Source organism: Rhagoletis zephyria, unplaced genomic scaffold, assembly GCF_001687245.7.
Source record: "Rhagoletis zephyria isolate East Lansing unplaced genomic scaffold, Rhagoletis_zephyria_1.1 Rzeph_scaffold_00052, whole genome shotgun sequence".
In the NCBI taxonomy this organism is placed as follows: domain Eukaryota; kingdom Metazoa; phylum Arthropoda; class Insecta; order Diptera; family Tephritidae; genus Rhagoletis; species Rhagoletis zephyria.
The window spans coordinates 90,062-99,877 of NW_016157136.1; the positions used below are offsets into that span (position 1 = coordinate 90,062).

At 38.8% G+C, this 9,816-nt stretch overlaps 1 protein-coding gene across 1 annotated transcript; it reads left to right on the forward strand.

Moving 5' to 3' along the window:
- Positions 1-8,178: 8,178 nt before the first annotated feature.
- LOC108368685 (kappaPI-actitoxin-Avd3d-like) lies at positions 8,179-8,665 on the forward strand. Its single transcript, XM_017623584.1, has 2 exons — positions 8,179-8,300; positions 8,369-8,665. Exons 1-2 carry the CDS (start codon positions 8,219-8,221, stop codon positions 8,554-8,556), a joined length of 270 nt encoding a protein of 89 aa, XP_017479073.1. The 5' UTR covers positions 8,179-8,218; the 3' UTR covers positions 8,557-8,665.
- Positions 8,666-9,816: the final 1,151 nt, after the last annotated feature.

Sequence of the window (9,816 nt, forward strand, 5' to 3'; positions counted from 1 at the left end):
GGGGGGGGGGGGGGGGGGACCTAAAGTTTTACGCCGACTCCGAACGGCGATTGTGTCTCTATACTTCCCTCCCCGAGTGTGGCACTCCCACGGAAGCATGTTGGGCTACCCACTAAAACCCATACTCCCACCACCCGCGCAGGAATCCCTCATCTGGCACCCCAATTGTGCATGTCTTCAGATGCAGGAGCGCGCTACTAGAGCAGCGGAGTACGAATTTCACGTATCTCGCGACAGCTTCCCACTTGTCTGCACTGGAGATCATTACCCCAAATATGTTTTTCGGGGTTATGCCTCCGTATCTTTCTTCCAACATTCCGTGAAGAACGTATGGTGCACGTTAACTTCGACGTTTCCATAGTAGTGACAGAACGGTGAGTCTAACCTACCCATCCTATGAATATATTCCCGGAAATAACCATGAACGAAGAGGAATTGGGTCAGGTAGTAATCGACTTCCCCGTGCGGTCGTTTCACAACCATGTCTAAAGGTTGGCTTTCAGGACGTGCGTCCATCAACCTTTCGTGCTCCTATTCTAGTTTTGTTGCCACTGCTGTAAAATTGCTCGCGTGCTCTTGCCGCGGCAGCTGTTCGGCCTATCTCGCTCGTTCGGTAAATCTCTTTTCGCTTGCGAGCACGTAACTCAATTTGCATAGCACCATAAAGAACTAGAACCGCGTCCGCGGATACCTTACGGTAGAGTTATCAAATTATCGATGGCACTATCGATAGTTTCATTTTTTTTTTAGACTATCAATACTCATTGATAGCTTTTTCTTATAGTATCAAAAATATCGATAGTTTAGTAGGACTTTCGATCATCTCTCTCAATTTTGTTGAAATTATACATACATATATTAATCGTAAATTCTGTTTTGTTTGTATAACTTGTGTTTGTTTTTGAACTTTCTAAAAAGAGAAGTATTTTGGCTAAGCAGTTACTTAATTTTGAATGATTATAACTTTTATAAGATAATATTTATTTCACTATGTTATGTTTAGGCGCGACTGCTAACACCAGGCGCCTAAATGCATGCTATGTACTGCTGCATGTGCAAAAATTTCCTTCATTTAATTAATGAAATTTATGTACATGCACTTCTCAACTGCCATGTAATAAAACTTTCTTAAGTTATAATTTGATGGCAGTTCAAAGTATGCTCGGCCTAGTCTGATGCATCCTCCGGACACTGCTTCCGGAGCATATTGCGGACTCTGCATGACTTAAAACCATGCAGAGGTGGCAAACGAACTTTGCCATTGGCCACAGTGCCTACCCACCATTTTTGAACCAATAAATATTTTTTTTATAAATACATACATGCAAATACTGGTCTCCCCTCTCACTGAGTTAATCACACTATGATCCTGTAAAAACAAAGCAACCTAGCTGATTTAGCGCTATCAATAGTGCTCCATCGGTTATATGTCTCTTTCTCTGACCTTGCGTTGTCTCGTACAACAGCTAACGGTCTCTGGGGTTGTCCCGAATCATATGCAACAAGTATGTTGGCACCTTGAATGACCACTCCAAGGCTTTCATCACATCTTGCCGAGTTGAAAGCATTCTTGACGTCCAGTGTGACTAGCAGCACTATTGACCGTGATAGGGGGCAGGCTCCTTCGCCTCGTCTACTTCAATAATTGTTCCTATAGTTGAGTGTCCCTTCCTGAAGCCATATTGTCCTTTTCTATTGCTGACGTCAAGCTTATTTAGGCGGACTCTCCATCATCTTGCCTGCCGTGTCTAGCATGCAGAGTGGCCGCAAGAGTTTTGGGTGGGTCCCCGTTACCCTTGTATTTAAGCACCAGACTCGCCTTCTACATGTTATGCGGAAGATCAGAGCTTGTTTTCGCTGCTAACCTGATTTCCTTCGCTGATATGCCCTCAGGCATGGAGCTTTGTCGGCTTTCATGATTCGCAGGGCCAACTTCAGCTCGTCTGCCGAAAAAAGTGGAGCCTCGGCTTGCTCCTTGACGATCATCTGCTCTAGAGGGTTATTAGTTATAAGTTACTAGTTGAGTTACTAGTCGTTCGTCATTCGTCATTACTTAATCGCCATAAGTCAATAATTATTTGCCATTGGCCACTGTCCATTCGGCATTAGTCTTTAGTAGCTCGTCAGCGGTAGTAATTAATATATAGTCATTGGTCACTAGTAATTAGTCACCAGTCGCCAAGCTCATCGTAAAATATAAACAGCATAACTAACGACACCAAAAACAGTAAACACACCGTTTATCGAAATGAAGTCGTACATAAATAAAAGATATAAATCTTAAAGCGTTTAACAAAGATATTTCAATCTTTTGACATTCCTTTTTACTGCTTAAAAAAAAATAAATGTATTCTCTTCCCACTCGCAACATTTAGGCCAATGCTGTTTGCCGTCTACTACATCGGCATTTTTTGTCTTGCTCCACCCACACTTGGCCAAATTCTACATACTTGACTCTTCTGACCTCTTTTTCGTTTTACTACAAACTAACCAAATTATTTCCTCTTGCATTGTCAGGTCGATTTGTCATTTTCTTTTTCTTTTTTCCACTTACCCTTTAAATGCATTTACTAACTGGTCAGATAGCCAGAAGATACCATAAATGGAATGCAATTGTAACAAAATTACATTGTTAATCCACTCTTCCATTTCCATTTTCATTTTCTTTCACTCCTTAAAACTTTTGTTAAATTTTGCAGTTTTCTTCGTTTTTCGCTGTTTTGAATAGTAATTCGAGTGAACGTATACGAGAGTTGCTAACTACACCGCATTGCTGCATGTCCTCTATGCAATTGCTGCTCTACTGCCCAGCAAAAATGGCCTGAAGGTCATTTTTGTCGGTAGTTGGCTTTTACTTCCACTTCATTTTCACCAAATTTAAAATTTCAGAATCGAGATTTGCAAAAGTAGTCTGAGATTTCTAGCCTTTCATTCGCGTTTGGCAAAAGTCAGCTCAGTGAGTATGGGTGCATATATGCAGGTATGTACATATCTAAGTACATACATATATACAATGTATGTATATGCCTTCAAGTATAGCACTACATCCTTAATTGTAACCAAAACTGTATTATATAAAATATTGTTAAAGGGTTATTATTCTTAAATGGTAAGAATGGGATCAGTAAATGACCGGGGCTACAAGAAGGTCTCATCACCAAAGGGTAGCTCAAGGTCTGAGCATATCGTTGAGTAGTTGAACACTTTCCTAAATACAGGCTTGCTAGAGCGTAGCAGTACCAAGAAACTCGAGACCGCTACCTTAGAAATACCTCTCTGCTATTTTAAGTTTTCCGCCTTTAAATAGAGAGACATGAGCGTAATATTACCAGTGAAGCTTCAAAAAGCTTCGACGTTAAAACAAAAGTAATATTTGTTCTTAAATTTAGAAATCAGGGTCATTCTGATGATTTGTTTACCAATAAGCCTAATTCCTTTCGTACTACCAATGTTTAAGATACTTATATCTGCATGCCAGGGACATGGAGTCGATGTAGCTATACTTCTGCCAAGTCAATTGTAAGGCAAACCTTCATATAGAGCGCGCTGGTCTGGTGCCAAAGCAGGACTTAGGATTATTTCGTTAAAAATTCAGCGGTATTTAGAGGTGCGCTGTAAATGGCCTATCAATACCAATAGGATGCTGCTAAACGGAGGCTCTGAACTTTTAGTCGAGCTGCCATCAGCACAATTAGATTACGTGGTTACGTGGTATTGAAACAAATTTCCCAAGCCGCTATAATTGAATTCGGGCAGGATTGGAGAGCAGGGTTGTCTTTACAGACAGATCAAAGATGGAATGTAGGTTAAAGAGGTCGTCAGTCATATGCACTCAAGAAAACGTTGTTGAACATTTCCTCAGATAACCGTTCGGCAATTCAGGCATTACAAGCTTTCTCGGTTAGGTCACAGCTAGTAGAGAATTGTTGGAGAGAGTTAGCCTCATCCATTTACTTTAATATGTTTCCCAGGCCGTAAGACATGTAACGGAATGAGCTAGCGGATGAGCTAACGAAGTGCGACTCGGCACTTTACATGCCGGACGTACGTTTGGTAATTTGAGGTCTAGTCTGGAGAGGTAGAAGTTTAACCTTCGACAGATCCTGACCATAATTGAGCTAGAGCTTCTTGGCAGCTGAAGCTCTTCTCCTGCAATTGGTGTGGATTAAACTCCTATGACGACATTCCCCGGACGGGAGTTGGTAAAGGTGGTGATGGCCTGGTGATGGCCAAAAAAATGCTTGAACTGTCCCATCCATCGTTTGCTATTGATCCAAAACAGAGGGCCGAGACAGAAAGATTCTATCAATTGCCGCTCTGCTCAATGAACTTCTGCCAGTTTGCAGTACTAAGCATAGGCAGCGCCTTCCGCTTCTCGTCGTTTCATTGTGTCTCAAGGCTTTTCAGGTCCTTTATTGGATGCAGACGACTCTAAATCTCAACGCAAAAGCGAACTTCTATATACGGGATGGACGCCCGCTTATGACACAACTTGCTTAGGATATATGCTGCTGACTTCTGTGAGTGATCACAAAAAGGCGGATTCTCTTTCTGTCGGAACTCTACGTTATTCGTTACCATTCGTTTCACAAAGCGCACGAGGGAGCGCGTATGGGTCGTTCATCGACCCGTTAGGCACTCGAAAACCGTAGCATAGCTAGGCTGAGAAATCGATGTATAAAGGTATAAAGACTTCTAAGTTCGGATCTGAGAAAATATTCAACATTCGAAGTGCCCTCGTATTTCTACTACAGTCAATAGAAGGCAGATCCGGGACATAGACTGGGTTAAACTTTCTAAACATTGTTGTCCCCATTCAATTAATACCAAACGGATGAAGTCTATTAACCCTGTAGCACGAACAGAGATGAAAGAGTACGCCTACAAAGCATCCGATGCAGTTTAAGGCATAAAAAAATGTACATACATAAATGTGTTCATCTAACCTCGAGAGACTTGCTGCCTATCAATCGAAAAGTGTTAAGCGATTTGTAATACCTAAAAGGCCTGTCAATCGCATTCACCCATGCAAACTGTCACTTTAACTCTACTCAGCTCATCAATAGATGCATTGTGAATACTTGGCAGGCCATCCAGCTAACAAATGTTTGTCGCTTGTATGAAAGAGCAAGAGCAAGAGCAAGAGCAATGAGACAAAAAAGAGACAGATAGTGGAATATGAAATTTGACAACGCACTTTAAAGGCGACACACACTCACTCATGTTACTAAGTCGTACCCTCCATGTGAGTATGACATGCAGCAATGCGAAAATGCACTTAATGTGTCAAGACGGGGCGCAAAAGTGAAGGCTTAAGAGCGTAATGTAGGTATCTGGATGATATATGGAGGGAGTGGATGTATGTAAAAGCAAAAACAAGTGATGCATTGAACATGTCATAAGCGCTTATGAGCGCTACTGTTGACGCTTTAGGCTGGGAGCATTGGCAGCAGCAAAGGGAATGATATGATGCGGCATTTTTGTACGAACTGTGCGCCATGGCTCAATCAAATTTTCAACACCTGCCAAGCACACTCACATGCAGTACGAGCGGCATAGGCAGAAATTGGTGGAGAGTGATAAAAGTGAAATGACAAGCAAACAACGTCATACCTGTCATATTAAAGTCAACATATACATATATACATACATATGTGTTGGTAAATGAATGATGAGAACATAGCGAATTTAGTAGGTAAAATAAGACGCGCTGCTGGTACTTACCGATAGGCAACGATTTTTATAAGAATAGATTTTAAACGACTTCATAAAATTTACACGCATTCTGCCAAATAAATATTTTCCTTGTTGAAAACTTAAGCATCTTTTCGAGAACACACCTGTTGTACTTACACATATGTACACACACACACATACTTTTAAATTTGATATGCCAGAATGCTTAATGAAGTTAAGCAAATTTCACATTGTCGCGAAATAAACCCGTAGTCAGCTTGTCTTAACTGAGACGCAAGCGGTGCTATTAAATACGACAGCTGTTTCGTTCGTTGTTTGTAAATATCAGTGATGGACATACCTACGTAAGTACTTTTGTATTTAGTGAACCCGTTTGGGTGCGCAGTACTCAAATGCTTAGTATTTGGAGATGTCTAAATATTCCAGTAAACAAAATTTAGGTACTTAAAAAAACTTAGGTGCTGGTCCTTTGTGGATGCAAAATACATACTAACATTCAAGAACTTACTAAGCTATTTAGTACATGTATCTGTGGTCACAAGCAAATAACCGCCGAAGTCGACTTAAGAAAGAATGGAGCTACATATATGTATATTCTATCGTATTTTTAAACCCCGATTCCATGCGTACCTGAAATTAGGCAGTTATTGCCTATAAACTTAGGCGGTTACTGCTTATGACCACAGATATATACATATATAGATAGCTAAATACTCTCAAACTAAGTACTTTATCATTTATGAAAAATTTTAACAATTAAAACCTTACCATACACGCACCTCACTTCAACTCATAACACACAAACTCACCACACCTTATCCTACTACACCTAAATTCACCCCACGTTCGCTCACCACATCTGAACTCAGTTTTGGGAACCGTTTCGGGATTTTAGAGACTTGCGATTTGTTATCAATACCTTTATCGGTTTTGTTATCGATTTTGCTATTAATTTTGCTATAGATGTTGTTATCGATTTCGCTATCGATATCTTTTTCTTAGAGTGTACTTTCGTTTTTGACTTGGATGTGCTCTTAACCATACCACGTATTCTACGTTTAAATTTAGCAACTGTGTTTCCTATACAGCCTGCAGACCAAGACGAAGGCGCTGGACTGTTCCTTTTTTTTTGCTTTTCTATTATCTTTTTACATAATCTGTTTTTGTTATTTTTATGGGCTTATAACAATTATATTCAACAATTTGTATGAGCTTGAGGCCGTTTTAAGTGAAAACTTATTGTGGAAAAGCAACAATAATAATTTTTACATAATCTGTAGATCTTAATATATTAAAAACAATTATTTTATTGAACTTTTAAGTTATTAAATTATTTATGTTTACCAAATAGTTTAAAAATCCAATTAATGAATAAGAAAAAGTAAACAAAGAAATATCAAATTAAACTTCAAGTTTCTTAAACACCCCAAAGAGAACACATATCACAAAACATTAAACTCGAGTGAACATAGTATAAACGTTATCGCGACATTCTAAGAAACTTTTAATGGCCTGAGTCATGATGACATGGACTTGAAGAATATGTGATCTCTACAAGATGGGGCCACTTGCAAGAATGATAGAATACAAGATTGCGCCGATCAGAGAGGATTTTTGAGAATAACTTTTGTGTGACGTCACACTGGTGCAATTGCGAGAGAGAAATGCCAAAACGTGAGCAAGAATGGAAGAAGAAGAAAAAATGTTGCAAGGAAAACGTAAACAAGTTGCACAAGTGTGACGTCATGCAAACAACGATTCTGTCAAATTCGTTAAGAGAGGAATAGCGGTCCGAGATCGGCGCAACCTTTGTATTCTCTCAATCGTGGGCCACTTGTTTTACACAGCACATAAAGCAACTTTTAGTGCAACAGTAGCGAAGATGATAATGATGAAAACTTGCATGCCAATGGATAACGCGATAATTAAATATACGAATATAAAATGTAAAGCGAAAACAAAAAAAAAAAACAATAACAAAAACAAAAGCACCATATGAATTTATGTAATCTCTTGCGGGAGCTCGAAATGAAACAAACATAAACAAAGCAACAAAGTAACAAAAAAATGAGCTCAACACATAAAATTAACAAAACTAAAAATAATTATTGAATGGTAACACTTGTTAAAAAAAACTCCACAATGTCAATTCGCTAAGAATATGCACGATTAAGATTATATTAGCACTTATGTAGCGCCGTAAATAAAAGACTTATTCCGCGAGGAGCAAAAGTAAAGAGCCGCCGCACAGTAAAACAGTTTCCAGAGTTATTTTTAAATTAGCGGCTTCCTTTGCTTTGGATAAATAAATTTCAGCATTGTTTAATAAGACAAAGAAAACTTTATTCTTTAAAAACACAATGTGCACTCACAAAAATTCATTAAAAATAAAAAAGTAGTAATCGAAATTATAAACTAAAAAATTTCTCGCTATAAAAGCGGCTCCGCCACACTTGAAGATTATTAGTTAACAGAATAACTTCTAACCAGCGCGAAAAGGTGTTTTTTTCATTCTGTAAACATGAAATTTTTTGTCTGCTTATTAGCGCTGACTCTCTTCCTGTATCTTGGTCAAACTCAGGCACAATGCCCCAATACGCCACGTAAGTAGTATAAATACATTTAACAATATTTGTACATATCTTTTCTCAAATATTTGTTATATTCCTAGAGCACTATAGTTGTAGTGGAGGAGCTCATAGCGGCAGTATCGCCGATCATTGCCGTGGTGGTGTAAGGTGGTGGTATAATTCTGGTAGTGGAAGATGCGCTAGCTTCTATTATAACGGTTGTGGTGGCAATGCGAACCGTTACTGTTCACTTGCAGCCTGTCAGCAAAGATGTGCCTACCATGGCTAGGATATGAGTGGCGGCGAAAAAGTGTACAATAAATCAGTACAAAAACTAATCGCCAGTTATATATGTACATCTTTATGTGTTTTGATTTCAATTTTAATTACTTTTTAAATGATATTTTAAGGTAATAAAAAAACTCGGTAGTCTGAACTTAAAAAAAAAAAAATCAAACAATATTGAGGGACCAAAACGATTGCTAAGAGGAAGCATCATCGTCTCGGTCAGAACATTCATTCAGGTTGGTCTATATTTATATGTGATAGTCATTTCCAGTTGTAATTAGTTCGCACTTTGGAATCGGTCATGCATATATTTATGTAAATGATAAGCGGCATCTTTCGAAAGGACCGTGAGTCAAAAATATTTTGGAACGAAACGCCGTAATCGGTTTGCCGCCAAACCAAAGCTGGGGGAAATTCATACCAAAATACATAGAAAGGATGATTCAATCTTTCCAAAACACACTTTACCTTCGTAACGGAGAGAGGCAAAAAGCGATAATTTTTGCTCCAGGCTTGATCCAAAAAGCCTTCGAAGTACCAAAGGAAAAGAAGGAGATCGACAGCAATGTGAGAATCCTTTCAATCCTCCTTCGACGCACTTATTGTGGATCTGGAAGCTCTCGTTTGGTAGTACGCATCACTGGTCGTTGAGATCTGTAATCTAGCGCAGCTCTCTGCATGGTCTACGTGCTGAAAGGATGGATTCACGAACAGCGGGTTCTCAGAAGCCAGCGCCTGTACGACCTTAATTTTCTCAATTGTTTCTGGTTTTACACCTTTCGCAGTTTCTCTGTTCCAAAAAAGAGTTCAATTGCATATTTTTAATATGGGCGATTCCACCGTCACGGGTTGGACACTTGTACAGAAAAGAATTTCTTTCTTGTTTAAATTTAAGTATAACGTACTCAACACTTCTACATTTTGATAAAGCTACACCTAATTGACTATTATATGAGTTATTATAAAATACACTCTAAAAAATCTGTTTAAAAATGCGACTTTAAATCGAGTATATTTTTGTTAATTTTTAAAATTTTTTGGTAAATTTACACGATGAATATGCATTTTTCTCGTTTACACATTTTCGTGTGTAAAAATCCTTTTCGTTAGCGGCTTTACACCATTCTACGGGTGAAATCAAACGGCAGGTGTGTATTTTGTAGCTTGTACACACTTTTGTAGTAAATTTACGCACACCACAGCAGCTATATTATGCTCTAAAAAGTCCGAAATTTAAACAAACTATTCGTTGAATAATCGA

Excerpts from the sequence above, each read along its gene's own strand:
- LOC108368685 (XM_017623584.1), top strand. The coding sequence starts at position 8,219 with ATGAAATTTTTTGTCTGCTTATTAGCGCTGACTCTCTTCCTGTATCTT. Across the intron at positions 8,301-8,368 it reads ACAATGCCCCAATACGCCAC|AGCACTATAGTTGTAGTGGA; the intron begins GTAAGTAGTATA and ends TTATATTCCTAG.